We start from the raw sequence: 18,162 nt of genomic DNA, 5'->3' as shown, positions 1-18,162 counted from the left end.
GGTCCATAATACGTAAAGTGCCTGAGCATGGCGTTTTACAGTGTCTCTAGTGTGGGTGAGAAGGATGAGGTTAAATTTTACAAAGTCGCGGGATCTGTCAATGCCAGTGTTCAAGTTGGATGTTGGAAGTTGGAATTTGGATGTTGTTGGTCGAGATTAGGCTTTCGCAGATCGAAGAAGAAGAAGAACTTAAGCTTGGACGTGAGAGCTGAGGTGAGGGGTGAGAGGTGCCGACGACCCTAGGACTATGCAGCTGCGTTGAGCCAGAGCCAGAGGGGAGCGAGTTGATATTGCATTCAACCCCAATGTGTACATACGTACTCGAGTATACAGGTGGCAGCTGTAATGCAACATGAACAGCAGCGCTTCGACCGTTGTAAAGTCAACGCACGACTCGAACTTCTTGGACGTTAGGCACCGTATCTACAAGATACAAATATGCTGAGAGAAAGATAGGACAGGACAAGGACAAGGACAGCCGTAGTGTCAGAAGATAGAAGATAGAGGATGAGAGAGGGGAGAATCGGTTTTACCTGGACTCTTGGTTCAAATCGTAGTATCCTCTTCTGGATCGGGTTTCGGTTTGGTAATTGGAACTTTATCAAAACGTTGTGCACTGTATGCGGTAAACGCTCGACGCTGGATGGTCAACGTTGATCATCCACCAAGGCTTCTCCAGCTTCTCAGAGGGATTCGCGAGGGGTTTGCGTCCTATACGGCAGCGTATGTACGTGCGAGCGTCTGCTACAGTTGATAGGGGGTATTCAGATAAGTGAGTGACTTGCTTGCTGGGAGAAGGAGAAAAATGGGCGTACGATCGCTTCAACTTGGGCCGCTGCGTCTGTATCCTCCATGTCCGATATGCCAAAACAAAAACAAAAACAAAATAACACAGAAAAGAAAAAGCAAAGAAACCGAAATCAAAAGCCAAAGCCAAAGAAAAAGGAAAGCACACGACTACGATACCACAACCTTAAAAGAACCCCAAGTTGCTGTAACGTTCAGATAGCAGTTAAAGTTTCGACTGCCTTGCCTTCGGACGAACATAACTCTAACGCGAACCGTGTCCTCCCCCTAACGAGATCCTGTGCAGAGAGCGTGTGGGGAAAAACTGAAGTGTTTTGAAGCCGACGGAGCCCAGCGATGGTCGGGATCTGCCAGATTGAAGTCGTGTCGAGTTGAGTCGGTAGGACCAGACTAGAGCGCGAGAGATCTAGAGTAAGTATGTGCGGCCAGTGAGGAGGAGCACGTTCAACAGATCAACAGAGCGGCGGTTTTGATCAGGTGGATGAGTGGCAAGCTTATAGAGTAGCCAGATGCGGGAGTTGTGTTTTATGAACTTGGGCTCTTAGAATGAGTGTGGAAGAATCGGGGCTGTGGGTTGTTTGCGGTATATATGGTGGTCAATGACGAGCACAAGTCGAGAGATGTCATTGGCGTATGATGCTACGCAGAAGTTTCATTTCGCAAGAGTAGCTATAGGGTGGTAGGTGTGACGAGTGCGCAAAGGTTATTTAGGTAGAGAGGCTCGTCGATTCTTTCTTGAAAGCGAACGGAGATGAGTTGATTCTGAACGGGATGGGTACGCAATAGGGAACCAGGCCGACAGAATGAGGCAGACGCAGGAGAGGGCGTTATCGATCCGTTCATGATTGCGTGTCAGCGAGATAAGAAGAGGAATGAGTGGGTGGGAAGTGAAGTTAAGGGCGGCTGGAGGGGACCGCGGGATTGCGCCGGAGAGAAGCGTGATTGAGTGGACGATGAGAGGAAGATATGACGGATGAGGGAAGCTAAGCTACCGAGATGGAGACGACGGAGGTATCGAGGGCGTTGTTGACGCAGTTAGAGTTGCGAAGAGGACATGAAGGAATGTGTGTGGCGATGTAGAACGCGGAGAGTCTAAGAGAGACGTGCAAGTGGTGATTCGCTGCAAGGAGGTGGAAAGGGGATAGACGGGTGATGAAGAAATGAGTGAGGTGGCGACGGGATGATGTGGTCGTCGGAGGATTGCAAGGGCCAAAAATACGAGGAAGAGAAGAAGGGAAAGGCCGAGAGAGGGAGTGGAGAAAGGGGGAGACGAACGTGCGATGTGTCTTGCATTACGCAAACAGCCACGCTGCACTGAGACAAACTCCGGGGCGGGTACGATGCTGGGGAAGATATGTGTGCTCGAATATTCAGTGGACTGCTGAGAGTCGAGCTGGAGGCGATGGAGAGGTAATTGGATGGAAATGGATAACAAAGGCTGTGGCCCAGAATATTTGCAAAGGGGGGCGGGGTGGGCGGGTATAGCCGGGCCGTCGGTGGCGGGGGGTCGGGAGGAGGACGAACGTTTTGTTTTGGGCAAGTCATCGTCACTGGCGAACGACGATATAGCCACGGCTTCCCACCCTCAACTCCTTTCCTCATCACCGTCCGCCGTGCCACAGCGGCCCCTGCGTTATATGGCCCCCCTCCAGGATGCTCGCAACTCCTCCTACCCCTTCCCCATCTCCCCTCCTCCCTCCTCCTCCAGCTCCCACCCCTCTTCTTCTCTCAGGCTCAACATTGGCTCGCACTCTGGCCCTCTTTGGGAACCCTCGGACCATAAGTTCTCCTCCTCACCCACTCTTGTGCGTCGGGCGAGTGCCAACGGGTGTGTGGTTTGCCTTTCATTCATCCTCGCTTTGACTCATCGTCTCTTGTTTCACCTCAGAAATGACAGTCTCCAGCCCTCGTTATCCACTCGAAAACGCATCCCTCGCTCGTCCACACATCGCTCCATGACCATGCCCTCTTCATCCAAATCATTACAAACAGACCCTATCCAAGACTCTCGAAAGTCACTTCGTACTCTATCCCGTCGTTCTTCCAGATCGTCCACTCTCTCATCCTCCTCATCCTCCTCATCGACTCCACCCGCACACCCTCCCATGCATCCCCCGGCCGGCATAGGTCGCAAGGTCGCAGACTCCCTCCAGCTCTTCAAAGAGTCCGTATCAGGCACACCCGTAACAGAGGACGCCGACCCCCTCGGGCTCCCCAGAGTCGGAACCCCTTCTCGCTGTAGAGCAGGCTCCCTTCACGCCCCAGAACAGGTCGGCCAAGCCGAATTCGAGTTTGTCAAACGCTCAGACTGGCCCGAACGGGAGCGCGAGGCCGCTGCCATCCGGCGCGACAAGAGCGCCAATGCACTCGAGAGGGTGCGTACGAGGGAAAGCGCGAGCAGCGCAAGAGAGATCTGGGACGACAACGATGTTCGTGAGTCGTCTTCCCCACAGCAGAGGAGGAAGGACAGGACGATGTCGTCCGTCAGGGATTCCGTCATGAACGACCTCGTTCACTGGCGCAACGATGTCATCAAGCAGCAGGACTCTCGTGGACGTCAGCGGGATAGACCTCAGTGGTCAGAAGACCCCGGCGTCCAAGTTCAGTCGCCGACAGCTGACGAGCCAGATAACTTTGCCACACCTTCCCTACGCAACTTGCAGAGCACCACACCTTTCCTCAGCTCACATTCTCAGACATTTCCCTCCTCTACGTCCCCGTCGCGTTCACCCAGTATTCCTCCCCTACCCCTTTCATCTGCGCAACTCGAACCTTCACCTACTCCCGCTCCACCGACCATCCTCTCTCCCCCTCATGAAACCCCACCCCGCGAATCGCATTCCCGTTCACCCACTCCCGTACGGCATACCGTCGATCCCAGTCTTCTCGCCTCGACCCGTGAACCTTCAACATTCTCCGTATGGTCCACAACAGACGACGACGAATCCCACTGGGAGACCGCCTCCGTGACCACCACGTCCACCACCTCAGCGTCTTCACCCCTCCCCGTATCCCCCGCCCAAGCGCTCGCACCGACCGACCCGGCGATCACCTGGACTCACGACGAAGACGAAGAACACGCGTTCGGCGACGATGTCTTTAAGGATGGCGATCTTCCGCTCGAGGGCGAGGAAGGGAGAGAACTCGTCGAGGACGATTACTTTCCTTCGTTCTCGCAGGAACACCTGCCTCATGTCCCGCTCAGGCCCTTTCGGAATCAAGTCGGAGGTCATACCTCTATCTATAAGTTCACGAAGCGAGCCGTCTGCAAGGTAATTTTTCTTCTTCTTTTCATATTCATGGACGAACACTATCGTGTAGTACTGCCGTTCGTAATGTGTTGCTCACTCTCACTCTTATATACATATCACTCGCAGCCTCTCGTATCGCGCGAAAACCTCTTCTACGAAACCGTAGAACGCGAAGCACCTCCCCTCCTCGACTTCATCCCGCGCTACCTCGGCGTCATGCTCGTCAACTACCGTCGCGCCCCTAAATCGACCGAATCCTCAAAACCTCCCGATCGCAGCCGTGCACGTCCGCCCTTACACAAAGCCATCTCCGACTCTGCCGCGGCGCATAATTCACGCAGTACCACCACCAAAGCACCCTCGCAACTCGCACATAACGAACTGTCACCCGTACCTGATGCGGAATGTGAGGGCGAAGATGGAGGTGGTGGAGGCGATACGGATCGTGCGGACGACGAGCAGGAGGAAGAAGCTGCTGAGATCCCGGAAGTCGCGCTGGATCGGAATAGGCATATTATTCCGGAGTGGATGCTTCGTGGGTCGCGAAGCAGAGCGATGTCGCAGTCTTCTGCGAATACGAACGGAGGACAGACGAGCCATCATGGACGTCATCTGAGACCGCTCAGGCGGTCTTTCCTAGGTGCGGCGGCGAGTAGTCCTGAGTTGGGTTCTCCAGGGGGAAGACGGGCGGGGCCTTCGAGTGGTCATGCGGCGGGACAGGGAGGTGAGGGTGGTGGTGGAGGTGGAAGTTCGAGTCCGAGTCCGAGTCCGCTCTCTAGGTCACAGCATCTCGGGGATCCGAGCACGACGCCGACTCAAGTCCGTGCGGTAGATCGCGAGTTACCGACCACACCGACGAACTCTCCGAACGTGCCTTCGCGCTGGTTGGCCGCAGGCCGTGCGTCGACTTTCAATAACCTAGCCATGTCCTCCACGGCGAGTACGTCGCCCACGAACGAGGACGGACGGCCGACGATGAGGGCGTTTCATTCGGACTTTGCGTACCCTCAAGTTCCGACTGCTCCGGGGTCGCCACTGGTGAATGGAACAGGAAACGGGTGGTTCGGGGGGTTGGGGTCGACGACGGTGAATACGAAATTGAAGGATCATGTGTTTAATACGATCATGAAGAGGTTCCGGAGGAGGAGGAGCGGGAGGTGGAATGGCGGAGTCAGGACGGAGGACGAGGGGGATGTGGCGGATGCGGAGGCGGACGGGGAGGCGGACAGTGATGGGAATGGGAACGGGAGGGGTGTGTTGAAAGTTGGGGGAGATCTGCATAGGAGGAGGAGGCAGAAGAAGTTGAGCAGGGTGGAGAGGATCAAGGCGGAGGAGGCGGCGATGAGTGGGGGCTTGTTGGGACAGCCGCTGAGGAGGGTGCAGAGCGAGGAGAATATGGCGAGTGCGGAGAAGATGAGGATGTTGGAATTTGAACGGGAGAGGGAGGAGGCGAGGAGGAGGAGAGGTGGCGGTGGCGGGGAAGTGTTTGATTTCGAGGAGGAGGATGCGCCGGAGCGGTTCGGGGCTCGTGAGACGGACAAGGTTCGGCGACGGAAGAGTCGGTCGCGGTCTCTGGAGGACATGAAGGGCGCCGGCTTGTCGATACATGGCTCACCTGAACGGCGCACGAAACTCGGTCCCGTCGTCTCCCGTCCGCATCCGCCGGACGAGCACGACGGCGCGGACCCGTTCACGCGCCAGAATCACTTCATCCTGATGGAGGACCTGACCGGTCGACTAAAGCATTCCTGTGTGCTCGATCTCAAGATGGGGACGAGACAGTACGGCATGGACGCGACCCCCGCGAAGAAGAAAAGCCAGAGGAAGAAGTGCGACAAGACGACGAGCAGGGCGCTCGGCGTGAGAATATGCGGGATGCAAGCAAGTCTCTTTCTCTTTCCGTCCATCTACCTCCTTTCGGCTTCCTCTCGCACACCAGTGGACTAAACTGACCCATGATCCCTTTCCTTTCTTTCCTCTAGGTCTGGAATCGGAAGACCCAGTCGTATGTGATGCAGGACAAGTATCGCGGACGGGAGGTCAAGCCAGACGAATTCCCAAACGTGCTCGCGTCCTTCCTGCACAATGGCGAACGGCTCATGGCCTACCACATCCCCGTCATCCTCACCAAGCTCTACGCCCTCGCACGCATCATCTACCGCATGAAGGGCTTCCGCTTCTACGGCTGCAGTCTCCTCCTCATCTACGACGGCGACGGCGACGTCCAGGACGCGTACCGCTCCGCAATGCAGGAGCACCCGTCCTCTCGGACCAAGCGCGGTGAGTCCCTCGAACGTCAGGCGCGCCGTACGGCCTCCGAGCAAAAATCGGACAAGCCTACGCTCCGGCGGTCGCATTCGGAGGACCTGCTCGGCGGTCCCGTCGCACAGCGCTGTGGACGGAGACGCAAGCGCGGGGAGGTGAATATCCGGATCGTCGACTTTGCGCATATGACGACGGGCAGGGACTGGCTGCGCTATCCGGCGGATTTCGACCATCGCGCGGTGCAGGAGATGACGAGCGGGAAGGGGTACCATGCTGAGGTCGACCCGGAGACGGGATTGATTTATGCGAGGTTCCCGCCGCATTATCCGGAGGAACCCGATCGGGGGTTTTTGTTTGGACTGAAGAGTCTGGCGGAGGCGTTGGAGAAGATGTGGAATGATGAGCGGATTAGGAGGATCAAGAAGAGTAGGGACGATCCGGAGGTGGTTAAGGAGCAGTTGCCGGCGTTGGAGGTGCAGGGGAAGGAGATTTTTGATGAGATATTTGGGGGTGGGGGGGAGGAGGGGGAGGAGGAGGACGATGGGATGTTGTCGACTTGAGTGTGGTGACTTCTCTTCTTGTCGGTCTTCTTCCTGCTTTTCTCGGCTCTCTCAGCTCGCGGCTTCGTTCTTCCTCACATATGGCTTTGGCCTTGTCTGATTCTATTTTTTGCGTCTTGTTTTTTTTCCTCGTCTCGTTCTCTGTTCACCATTTTATTTCTGTTGTTTCAACTCGTGCGGCACCCTATCCGTTTTCCTTTCTTTCCCACCTACCTCGTTTTGTCTCACTCGACGCACTCGGATCGAGTCCTCACCGTCTGTGTCTCACACGTATGTACATACATACTTGCATAACTCTAATTTTGTTTTTGTTTGCGCTCGATCGTCATTGGCATCTCTCTCTCTCTCTCATTTCTCTACCAATCGCATCTCATTATCGCTCATTGCTCGATTGTCTCGCTCAATCCAATGTCATTTCTCTCTCTCTCACCCTCTCTTCCTATTTCCTATCTCTCATTTTCCCATCTCTCTCTTCCAGTATTGTTGCATGCATGCCTCAGTGTCTTGTCTTGTCTTTCTGTCTCTCCTCTTCTCTCCTCTCTCCAAATATTTTCTGTTTCTCAATCTCAGTACTCAGTGCCCAAGTCTCAAATTCCCTCAGTCTGAAATCTTGGTTGTTACAGTATAGACGGTTCGAATTTTTCTCTGTCTGTGTGTGGGCGGGGCATGGTGCATGGTTCGCGGTTATTTGGTTGATTGGGATCCTGGGAGGGTGGCCGTCCACCGAAATAGTTTGCTTTTTTGTTTTTGTTTTTGTTTTATCCTGCCGTTCCGAACGATTTGCGATTCGTGGTGTTGGTTGTTTGTTTGTTGACGGCGGGATGTACATACATACGTAATATTGGGGACTGTGTTCGTTTCTTTCTTTTCTTTTCCTTAAATTATTGAATAGAAGGCATTGGGTTGCGTCTTGCGTCTTGGATGATGGAGGGTTGCGTAGGCTGAGGGGCTGGGCATCAATAGATGGTCGAAGGCTTGGAGGTATGTGTAGGGTGGGTGAGATGGAGTTGGTCTGCCGGGATGGGAAGGGTGCGCTGAAGTCGATGTGGTGGTCGGTCGATATGCTCGGTTCGTCGCGATCGCGGGATGTGTGTTGCTCAGAGCTCACAAGGAAGACATAACGATGCCAAGAAGAAAGAAAGAAAGAAAGAAAATGGATTCTCATGACCACATACAAGACGAGACGAACAGAGCCTAATCTAGTCAGACGCTCATTCCTCCGTGATGTATTTCGAGCGGATGTCTTTCCATTGTTTCTGTAAAACCGAATAGGCGTTCGGGCGTTAAGTTCCGCTCGTTCGGGGAAGTGAGAGGGTGGTAGTCGGGGGGGATGGGGTGGCAGAGGGAGGTGGAGGGGTGGAGAGGTGGAGAGGTGGACGTACCCCCTTGTTCCAGGTATCCCAGAGTTTAGTGACGCCGACGTCAAAGCCGACGCCGAAAGCGAATGCGCCGACGAAGATAGTGCTCACGTAGACACCTGTTCGTTTGAGAAGGTAAGGGAAGGATGAGTGAGGGCTTTGCGATTGGTATATTTATGGTTTTAGCGGGGCTCACTGTTTCGCTTGACGAAAGCGTTGTAGAACGCGTTGGAGAGCTAATCAAATGGTTTATATGTCAGTGACAGAGGTTCGACGGACAACAGAAGAAAGAACGTACCCCAGACATGGCTTTTAGTTGTGCGTGCGTGCGGTGAAGAGGTTCAGGTTGCTCGTCCTTGCGTTCCGCTCGCGTCCGAAGGTGCCCATCCAAATGGGGAAGTCGGCGGAGCCCGAACGGACGAATGGTTTCCTCGCGATTTTGACCAAGTCGAAATCTCAACCGGCCGACGCGTCTGCTCGCTCAGTACTCACCCTTTCACTCAATTCACACCAAAAAGCGGTGGGCCATGTCGTTGTTTGCTCTGCGGGCGTCGGCTCGCACTATCACACCAAGGACGACGACGCGTCGGATGCTTTCGACTTCGCTGTACCGACGACAGGAAACACCCGCGTACCCTTCTTCCTCGACTTCTACATCCACGTCTACCTCTACACTTCCACCACCAGCACCGACCCCACCCTTTGCCTTTCATTTAGCAACAGCAACAGGCGCTTTACCGGCCTCGGACGCAGGACCGCCAGAAGCCCCTCCTGGCGCGATACCCATCAATCCCCTCGCCCAGTCCTCCGGCTCTACCTCTCTCAGCGCACAAGCGACCAATGTGGTCCAACACCGTCTGTACGTCAAAAGCGGGCCTAACAACACGCAGATTGTGATCACGAACGAGCGGGGCAATCCGATTTCGAAGTCGGGTTGGTCGGGGGGCTCGGTCGGGTTCAAGGGCTCGAAGAAGGGGGACTACGAGGCGGGGTATCAGTGTGTTGTGAGGGCGTTCAAGAGGCTGGAGGATTTGCAGATTAAGATACCGACCCTGAAGGTCGAGATTTTGTTCAAGGGGTTCGGAGACGGGAGGGACGCGGTGTATAATGCGTTGATGACGAGTGAGGGGGAGATGGTGAGGCCGATGGTGAATAGGCTGACGGACCAGACGCCGATTAAGATTGGTGGAACGAGGGCGAAGAAGACGAGGCGATTGTGAAGGGGTGTGGTGTCTTTTCCTCTGTGCGTTATTTTTTCTTGTGCTCGAGTTCGTTTTGTGAGAGGTCTGACCCCCCTTTGGTTTATTTGGTGCAGGACTCGTTCTGCGTTCTATGTTTATTTGCATTTTAGTGGCCGTCATATTCATCCCTTGCTTTGCTTCTTGTATGGTGCTTCGTTCACCGTGCCTTCGAAATCTTAAGCCTGATTCACAACGAACGAGTCGTCGGTTCTTTTGGTACCGCCCACGGTTAACTTATGGTCGTTCTCTATGGTAGGACGTCAGTCCAGCGATCGGCCAAAGATTTCGACGTCATGACACACTGTTTCCAACTACAAATCTCCACGACATGCGATCCTCTCCAATTCCTCCAAGCACTGACCTCCATCACGAAACGCAAGACAAAGTTGGCCGCTCTCTCCTCCTTCAAGTCCCTCTCAAGCGAAAGAGCCGAATATCCTTGCTGGTGCCACTTCTGTGTATTCCGCCGACTCCTCTCTTTCTCGCACGCATTACCTCTAGTGAGAAGCAGAAGTCCGTTGGCCTTTGGCTTTGACTGCTACGAGAACGATTCGACGTGCATGGTCGCCGCTTCCAAACACCACAACATCTTGGCGCGCGCTTCACTATTGCCGTACGTGATGCTCGTATAGGAAGATTGGGATTACAGAGTGACATGAGGCGGCGATTTGAAAGTTAATGGACATGGGTGGAGATGAGGGAGTCTTGTTGCTGTACGATGCGAAGTGGTACGAGGAGCAGGACGGTAGAGGTATGTTCTGGCCTGGTCTGTTCTCAGGCTTTTGGAAATCCTGATGCAAAACTGGGGCAGCTTTTCATCCCCATCGTTGGAGTCGTGAGTCTAGGTTCACTACACAAGAATGGGGACCACGGTGCGACACTGATAATGGACGTGAAGAGGATCAGCGCGATGACTGTTATTCTACACAAGGAGCCGCCTGACCCGTTCAAGATGCAGCATGCTGGGGAGTAGGACAACGTGTTGGGGAATGGACGGGGTCGAGACTCAAGAGAATGTGTTGAGGACAGTTTGAAGATGGTGAGGTGTGGCGGTGGCACGAAGCTGTATCTAACGATTACATAACTCGATCAATCGCTGACGTCTGCCGATTGCCACAGCCGGCTTTGCGCACGCTCCGGCACGCTATATCACTTTGGCCCACTTTCACCTCTTTCGCTGCCTTCTCGTTTTCTCCCTCCGTCACCTCCCTTCTCTCCCAATTTACCTTCACACTCTTCCCACTATCTTAAACACCCCTCCTGGCTTCAGCAGCTGCACGCGCCCGTCTCTTCAGACTTATGGCTACTGCTACTGACCCTCTCGGCGACGGTGCGACAGTCTCACTTCCACCAGCCCGCGAGATCCCCTCGACGTTCGCTGCATCGTTCAAATCTTGGTACGCACTCTTGTTTGTATCGCCAAAGAGTTTCTCGCCAATGGTGACCATCCAGGTGGTCAGCTGGAGAGAAGCAGAGCGCACATAGTGAAGAGCGTCTTCTACGGTGCGTCCCTCACTTTGTCTAGCGTATCTATCATGCACTCATGTATGAACAGACGCCTACCATTCTTCAAGTCTTCTTCACAACAGTCTCTCTCCGAGGATGGTCCGGTCGTCGCCCGGAGTACCCAGGTCGCCCTCGACAATCCTAAACATTACCTAAACACCGTGTCCTTCACTCCCACCTCCCCATCTCACAACGGACCACCACCACCAGTCTTCCTTCACGGATATGGTGCCGGCCTCGGGTTCTATTTCCTCAACTTCCCAACCTTGGCCCAGTGGGTGTCTAAGCAAGGTACACCCGCCTATGCTCTCGACTGGCTCGGCATGGGTCGCTCCGCTCGCGTTCCCTTCCGCGTCAAGGCTCGACGCGACGATATAGAGGGGAGGGTCGCCGAGGCAGAGTCTTTCTTCGTCGACTCTCTGGAGCAGTGGCGGCAACGAATGGGGTTGGAGAAGATGACACTCGTCGGTCACTCGCTTGGCGCATATCTCAGCGTAGTTTATGCGTTGAAGTATCCCACTCGGGTCAGCAAGTTGGTCTTGCTTTCGCCTGCGGGCGTGCCGAGGGATCCGAATAATACCACGATGCCTTCGAGGGAGGTGACGGATGAGCAGATGAGTGGTTCTGAAGGGCCGGAAGCGGCGACGAGACGGAATGTGAACGAGGTTAGGCAGGAGCAGGCGGCTCAGAAAAGACAGGAGAGTACGAGGGCCAAATTGTTCACCTATCTATGGGAAGAAGGATGGAGTCCTTTCCAGGTTGTACGGTCGACTTTGTTCTGGGGACCCATGCTTGTTGGCAAGGTAATTTCAGTTTACCCAACATTTATTTTTCGACTCCCTATTAACCATGGTCATTCTCAGTACTCGTCTCGACGGTTCTCGGCGTTGAGCGAAGAGGAGACGAGAGAGATGCATGACTACATTATGAACATCACATTGGCAAAGGGTTCTGGGGAGTACTGCATTTGTAAGTTTCAGCTCCGTTTTTCGTCTCACAACTCCCTCGCTCGCCTTGTTCTCACCGATATCTCATATCACTGACACGGACCTGTCACTTCGGCCCTTCTCTACTCCCTTGCAGCCCATATATTAGCACCAGGTGCTCACGCTCGGATGCCTCTCGTCGATCGAATCGCGGCACTCGATATCCCAGTCACCTTCGTTTGTAAGTCCTGTGCACATCTCAGCCCCGGTCTTAACCGGATTCGACCCCGCCTTTTCATTTCATTTCGGAGTGCAAGCGCATCTAAACTAAACTGACTCTCGATCGTTTTGCGTGGCGATAGACGGCGAGCATGACTGGATGGACCCAGAAGGCGGAGTTCAGTCCATAGATAACATGCGCGCAGCTGGCAATGAGGATGGAAGGATGTATATCGTACCCAGAGCTGGCCACCATGGTACGTTAGCGTTCTATACTTGCGCCTACTCTACCCAGAGCGCACATTCGTTTGCCCCATACCCTGTGCACCAGAGCTCACACCGGTTCTTTGTCCCCTTGTAGTATACCTCGACAATGCGAAGGCCGTCAACAAGCTCCTCATGAAGGAACTCGACTATCGTGATTGATCGGTACCTCCATCTCGCTGTCGTCGGAGACCGTGGTAGAGCGTTGAGGGGCCCCGTTCCTCTGTTTGGCTCAACCATGGTCCCAAGACTTTCACCTTCTTTTTCTCTGGTTGTCGCATGTTGTGGTATGGATAGTGGGGAGTCTCTCATCGCTAGATCATCTTGGGACGTGTACTCGGACTCTATAATCTACGAATGTGTTGTTGTCTTGTTCTCTCTTGTACTTAATATGCTTTTAGGTCTACGCTTTAGCGGTTTTCAGTCTGTCTGAATTCTGCCGCCTGAAGGTTTTGAATTCTCTAGATAATGTGCCTCTGAGTAGGCAGAACTTTGGTGTGGCCCACTACGATAATCATTAGCTGCCGCCGTGCCGGGCGTCGACCTACAGTGTAGGCCCACTCCTTAATCCGCCATTCTAAATTAATTCATTTTCTCGCTTCCCTTCCCATACTCACTCAAGCTGTTGACTTTGGGGCTGAGAAAATGCATTAAGGTTCCCAGGATAAAATACACAGGATGCCCAAGATGAATATGCATTATCTGTAGAATTAAATTTTGTTTTCTCCAACGCGACCGTCGGAGTGGCGATTTGAAATTGCGATTGCGCGGAGTTTGAAATGGGTACACCAAATGGTGTGGCGTCGGTGAGGTTCGTCAACTCCTGCTTCGCTGCCACGATCATCGACGGCTTTGTGGTCCGCCTCGAGGCTACTTTGACTGCATCACTAGCTTCAGCTCAAGTTCGTAACCGCTCACTGCGTATTTTCTGGGTCCTTCGGTTGGTAGATATCGCGCTGTGGCCTGTTTACCGTTCAGCGTATCTTGTGGCGAGTTTTGAGTAAGCAGCTCCGGTGTTTCTCTTAGTCTGGTAGTCTGGAGACGACGTGCATGCGTCTCTGACCGTCTTGAACTTAATGGTCAAAACATACAAAGAGGATGAGGACTCTGACTACCTGGTGGTCGAGAATCCTATTGGCATGGCGCAGCCTGCCCACAGGGCGTCAGACCCTCAGAGCTTCGCCCGGCTTGGAACGTGGTTTAAATTCATGCTAGGTACACAGTTTGATCCCGTTGAAGCCGTTTATTGGACGAGGACGGTATGACGTTTTATAGCATGCGGAGAACCTTTTGGGATCGCTGACATCGCCCACAGAGAAATGAAGTCCTTGTCAAGATCCCCAAAGGCAATGACTTGTTCGCGCTTCCAGTATTAGGACAACATATAGGGCCGAGGCCTAATTTGCCTCCTTCGAATGTTTACCTCTATGACTACAAGGCGAAGGGAAATCCGGCGAACCGTAGGTCTCGACGTCTTCCATTTGAACCCGACTAACAATGTCAACGTTGCTTCATACAGGAGATGGCTGGACCGAGACTATACCGGACGAACTGAAACAAGGCACAAAGATACCCTTTTCTTTACCGTACCCTCGACCTAAGAGGTATAAGGGTCACACGATATCACAGCCGATTAAAAGGATGGGATGGGCTCTACCGTGGCCGCAAGATATGTTGCGCTCCCCTACTCCGGAACCGGTGGTCAAACCGGAAGCACCAGGAGACGCGAAGCCGAAGACTGAAGTAGACGTTAAGCCGAAGACTGAAGTAGATGTTAAGCCGAAGACTGAAGCGGACGTGAAGTCCGTCGTTCCTACCGTCAAGGCAGAGCACCAAGATCAATCAGGTCAGTCTTCGAGCCTGTGTGGTGGCATGCTTTGCAAACCAGGGCTGACACAGCTACTGTTCCTTGCAATAGCCAAACTGAAGTCGAAGATGGATCCATACGAGCAAGGTGACTTCATTCTATTTGCCATCCCGTGCGCAACATTCATTAACGAGTCACCCCAGAGGAGGCCTCTCTGCAGGCTCTTCGCTCTAATCACCATGTCAAACGAGAGCCGGGAAGCGGATCCGTCAAAGATGAACCGTCTGAGGGTATATTGCAATCTCTTTAGTGATTAGTCACAGCGTTTGACGTCGAATTCACTCTCGTACAGAGCACAAACCTTCTCCTGCTCTGTTGGAAGCTTACCTGCAATGGCGAGGATCTGCACCTGCAACGAACTCAGGTATATCGAGTACATCTACGTTATGGAGTCGTTTGGCCTCATATCTCATATCAAATTTTCAGCTGGAGCCGGGCCGTCCTCAACAGCGGCGAATGCTGTGAAAACTGAGCCTGTGGTCAAACCAGAGCCTGGCATTCCTCCGGCGCGACAAGATCAAAACCCACAAGCAGCCCCGTCATCGAACGTCTCTGGTGCGTTGCCTGCCTTCGTCTCACGATCCTTTCCCTCACTCATTTCGTCGTGATAAACATATTGATTCTTTAAGTAGGATATCCCCCCGTGAAACACGAGCCTAATCAGCCACACAACTTATACCCACCACCACCGGGCCCACGTCGTAAGTCCAAGGCCGTCTGAATGAGCTTCGTACCAAGTCGAACGTCATCATCCTGTACAGAATACCCATACACTGTCAAGTCTGAGCCAGGGCATGACAATCTCGGCGCTCAAGGATACCCTCGCCCACCCGGAATACCTCACGCACAACATCAACACTCAGGACCAGGTTTCGTTGATTCTACCACGGTGTGTTGTACTGGTACTCATGTATCTTTTGTTGTCTCGTCAGGAGGATACTCCTACCCCTCCAGACGCGATATCACTGGGTACAATCAGCCTCGGCGTGATACTACCACCCGTGGCGGGCCAGGGGCCTTTCACCCCCGTGATCTCTATGGCCCAGGTGAGAATTCAATGCTTGCAAACTATAATCACCCTCGTTCTCGAACTCATTTATTTGGTGGATTAGGACCAGGAACTCGTAATCATGGAGCTCTCCCATTCCCGCCTCCGGGCGCTCAATTTGTCGAACGCACTCGGGACCCCAGGGTGGCAAACAGAGGTACGAAGAGGGAAAATGACGAGAGCTATGACGGTATGTTCTTTCAATGGCTGACCGCTAGGATAATCGAAGCTGAAGGTGAACGGATGGATGGTTGACAATAGATTTGTCCAAGAGGCAGCGAACTTGAGATCTATCCGTGTATCTTTCGACCAGTGCTTCATCAGTTACTATGTTCAACTTCTGTATCTATCTCCCATCTATAATTCTGGTACTTCTTGCGAACGACATTGCTGAACTGTTGAAGTCTCAGTGGCGAGCCCAAAGCTTGCGAATATTTCGAGTTGACTGTGATGATTATACAGAGATGGAGCAGGTAGTTACACAAGATGATCGACAAATGTCCGAGGTGCAGTTCAAGAAAGCAGATAACAAGACGGAGGGACGGATGCGTGCCTCATTTGTCACGAATATTGGGGGACAGTAGATACATTCACCGCACGCTCAGGATACCTGGATGAATCAACCGTATTAGCCATTCAGAGACTGGTCATGATGTAAATACCAGCAAGAACGCACCTAGTCCTGATCCTCGTCGCCAGATCCTCCTCAAATATCTGGTCTCCGCCCAATTGGTTTCCCAAAGTCAACCACCTGGAGAGTCCGAAGTCACCAGTAAAAGTCAGCCTCCCTCAATCCACATCTCATAAACAACCACAGACTCACCCTGGTCGCACATTATGCTTCCTTCCGAAAATCTCAATCTTCCTCCCACCAGGACACATCCTCTCAATCAATCCATACGCCTCGTCCGGCTTTCGGCTCGTCTCCCTCACCTCGGAAACGATGACATCCGTATCGAGCCCCCGATTCACCCACGGCGGAAACTTCAGGTTTCCATCGGCGTCGATATTCGTCTTCATGCCCACCAACATGTGTTCCTTGGTGTGGTTGAGCCAGTGGCCCGTACGGCCTGTGCGAATGACGCGCTGAAGCTGAACGAGTTGTTCAGCTAATGGTCTATGCGGACGATTATCGAATGGATCAAAAACGAGCTTACCTGGTTGGTTTTCACCCAGACGACCTCGTCTATCCGAGTGTAGCCCCATACACGCAGGCATTCGCGTCCGACTTCCATGGCGCGACCTGTCACCCATAGGAACAGCAATCCCTCATCCTGCAAAGCTGGGATGGGCATAGCTCTCATCTCATCGTCCGTCATGGTTCCATACGGCAACTATGAGAAAATGTTTGGTCAGAGGATTGTCAGGACAACAGAACGTGGAGGACGTACGCTCATGTGAATATCCCATGGTGGATCTGCCATGATGACATGGAATTTACCAAGAACAGAGTAGTCGAACCGACGAAGGTCGCAATTGATCCACTGTGGTGGAAGCTGTACCGCGAGTGTTGTTCGTTAACTGCAGTGACGACAGCTTGAATTAAGCATCGTGACTTACCGTGGTCAGCCCCTTCCCCATGGGTCCCAAACCAATGCCCAACCTATAAGGCTTCTTCCTCATGGTCGTATCCTTCTTCACATCGTCTCCCTTCCCTGCATCTCCCGCATCCCAGTCCACCTCGTAATGCAGGTACCGGCACGGAGCCTTCTCTTTCCCTCTGCCTCCAGCTCCCAGACCTGACGGAAGCTGCGGCTTGGGCCACTGCGCGCTCATGTGGTTCTGCGACGACGGTAGGGGTGGTATGGACGGTGACTGAGCGTATGTGGGCTCCGAATAGCAGGTATTTAGGTAGGAGCAGTGTCCGAGGGCAGGGTCAGTATGGGGCCGAATGAGGGGTCTGAAGTGGACGCGGTCGCAGATGGTGGCGGGGGTGGTGGAGAACGCAGCAGAACGCGCTTTCAGACAGTCTGACTTGGTGATATGTGAGCATATGGGTTCGAATGAAGGATTGGCTGAGCGGAACTGAACATGAATAAACCATGAGTTGAGTGCTTCCAGAGTGATCCGAAATGAGACAGACCTGCTCAGCAAGTAGACGCCCGCGAGCCGTGCTCTTCTGAAGCACGGTATAGACCTCCTTGAGATCCTTCGTCAAGCTCTCAAGTGCAGACACAGGCATTTTCACTTCCTCGTAAGACTCCTCCGCCTCATCCCCGCTACCTGCTGCTGAGTCCGCATCCTCGTCAACCACTCGTTTGCGCTTCTTCCCCGCAGCTACGAAGGCGGCAGCGTCCAACTTGCTGCCCGAGCCAAGATGAATGTCCATGACGGTAAGACCATCATCGTCACGAGAAAGAGTGAGAGAGCCTTGGTCCCAATGGGTTGAGAGCCAGTCGAGGATACGCTCAAAACGAGGCAAGTCTGTGAGACGGAAAGAAGGTGCGGGGGAAGAGCTGAGCAAGCCGTGAGGTGTACCTGCGGCGATGATGGTAGTGAGAAGGTCGATGGAGGATATGGGTGCAGATATCTTCGCTGATGATACAAGAGAAAATATGGACGAGGCCGCCACAGTCCTCAGCTGGTCCTCAGACATGATGCTTGCGATGTGGAGGAGAGGCAAGTGACGCGCGGAGATCGAACAGGGGCAGCCTCGTCGCTTCTTAGACTGGCACCCGTCTCCCACGCAAAATTCAGAGTTGTCTGTTGGGATGCGGCCTTGCTCCAACGTTACTTGGTGGCTGAGGTCAATACAAACAGACAATTTCCTCGCCTTTTACTAGGAAATTCCGTGTACAGGCCTCATCTCAAAGTCACCTTGCGAATTTTTCAGACCTCAGCTCGCTCTGG

The 18,162-nt window shown here is 53.4% G+C and overlaps 6 protein-coding genes across 6 annotated transcripts; 4 read left to right on the top strand and 2 right to left on the bottom strand.

Annotated features, from left to right (window-relative positions):
* The first annotated feature begins 2,404 nt into the window (after positions 1–2,404).
* Positions 2,405–7,615, top strand: STEHIDRAFT_146268 (uncharacterized protein). Its single transcript, XM_007302800.1, has 4 exons — positions 2,405–2,635; positions 2,696–4,079; positions 4,185–5,939; positions 6,041–7,615. Exons 1-4 carry the CDS (start codon positions 2,445–2,447, stop codon positions 6,881–6,883), a joined length of 4,173 nt encoding a protein of 1,390 aa, XP_007302862.1. The 5' UTR covers positions 2,405–2,444; the 3' UTR covers positions 6,884–7,615.
* A 551-nt stretch (positions 7,616–8,166) lies between these two features.
* On the bottom strand, positions 8,167–8,548 carry STEHIDRAFT_155556 (uncharacterized protein; the record flags this gene model as incomplete). The annotated part of the gene is made up of 3 exons (XM_007302799.1): positions 8,167–8,360; positions 8,438–8,477; positions 8,540–8,548. 3 exons carry the CDS (start codon positions 8,546–8,548, stop codon positions 8,167–8,169), a joined length of 243 nt encoding a protein of 80 aa, XP_007302861.1.
* Positions 8,549–8,719: 171 nt separating this feature from the next.
* Positions 8,720–9,672, top strand: STEHIDRAFT_77021 (translational machinery component). The gene is made up of 2 exons (XM_007302385.1): positions 8,720–9,484; positions 9,557–9,672. The coding sequence occupies exon 1, from the start codon at positions 8,769–8,771 to the stop codon at positions 9,459–9,461; it is 693 nt and encodes a 230-aa protein (XP_007302447.1). The 5' UTR covers positions 8,720–8,768; the 3' UTR covers positions 9,462–9,484; positions 9,557–9,672.
* A 998-nt stretch (positions 9,673–10,670) lies between these two features.
* On the top strand, positions 10,671–12,996 carry STEHIDRAFT_77017 (alpha/beta-hydrolase). The gene is made up of 7 exons (XM_007302384.1): positions 10,671–10,879; positions 10,935–10,985; positions 11,038–11,791; positions 11,852–11,957; positions 12,072–12,155; positions 12,277–12,390; positions 12,495–12,996. Exons 1-7 carry the CDS (start codon positions 10,782–10,784, stop codon positions 12,557–12,559), a joined length of 1,272 nt encoding a protein of 423 aa, XP_007302446.1. The 5' UTR covers positions 10,671–10,781; the 3' UTR covers positions 12,560–12,996.
* Positions 12,997–13,246: 250 nt separating this feature from the next.
* On the top strand, positions 13,247–15,545 carry STEHIDRAFT_138608 (uncharacterized protein; the record flags this gene model as incomplete). Its single annotated transcript, XM_007302798.1, has 12 exons — positions 13,247–13,656; positions 13,713–13,857; positions 13,917–14,243; positions 14,316–14,351; positions 14,408–14,494; positions 14,557–14,628; positions 14,691–14,819; positions 14,897–14,965; positions 15,026–15,153; positions 15,197–15,310; positions 15,377–15,469; positions 15,531–15,545. The coding sequence occupies exons 1-12, from the start codon at positions 13,474–13,476 to the stop codon at positions 15,543–15,545; spliced, it is 1,398 nt and encodes a 465-aa protein (XP_007302860.1). The 5' UTR covers positions 13,247–13,473.
* Positions 15,546–15,764: 219 nt separating this feature from the next.
* Positions 15,765–17,821, bottom strand: STEHIDRAFT_77013 (MT-A70-domain-containing protein). Its single transcript, XM_007302383.1, has 7 exons — positions 17,396–17,821; positions 16,873–17,337; positions 16,704–16,808; positions 16,470–16,646; positions 16,136–16,404; positions 15,989–16,063; positions 15,765–15,922 (listed from the first exon to the last, which is right to left on the bottom strand). The coding sequence occupies exons 1-7, from the start codon at positions 17,639–17,641 to the stop codon at positions 15,874–15,876; spliced, it is 1,386 nt and encodes a 461-aa protein (XP_007302445.1). The 5' UTR covers positions 17,642–17,821; the 3' UTR covers positions 15,765–15,873.
* Positions 17,822–18,162: the final 341 nt, after the last annotated feature.

Source organism: Stereum hirsutum, assembly GCF_000264905.1.
Source record: "Stereum hirsutum FP-91666 SS1 unplaced genomic scaffold STEHIscaffold_5, whole genome shotgun sequence".
Lineage (NCBI taxonomy): Eukaryota > Fungi > Basidiomycota > Agaricomycetes > Russulales > Stereaceae > Stereum > Stereum hirsutum.
Note: the sequence above shows the minus strand (reverse complement) of the source record. Positions and strands in the feature narration are given on the sequence as shown.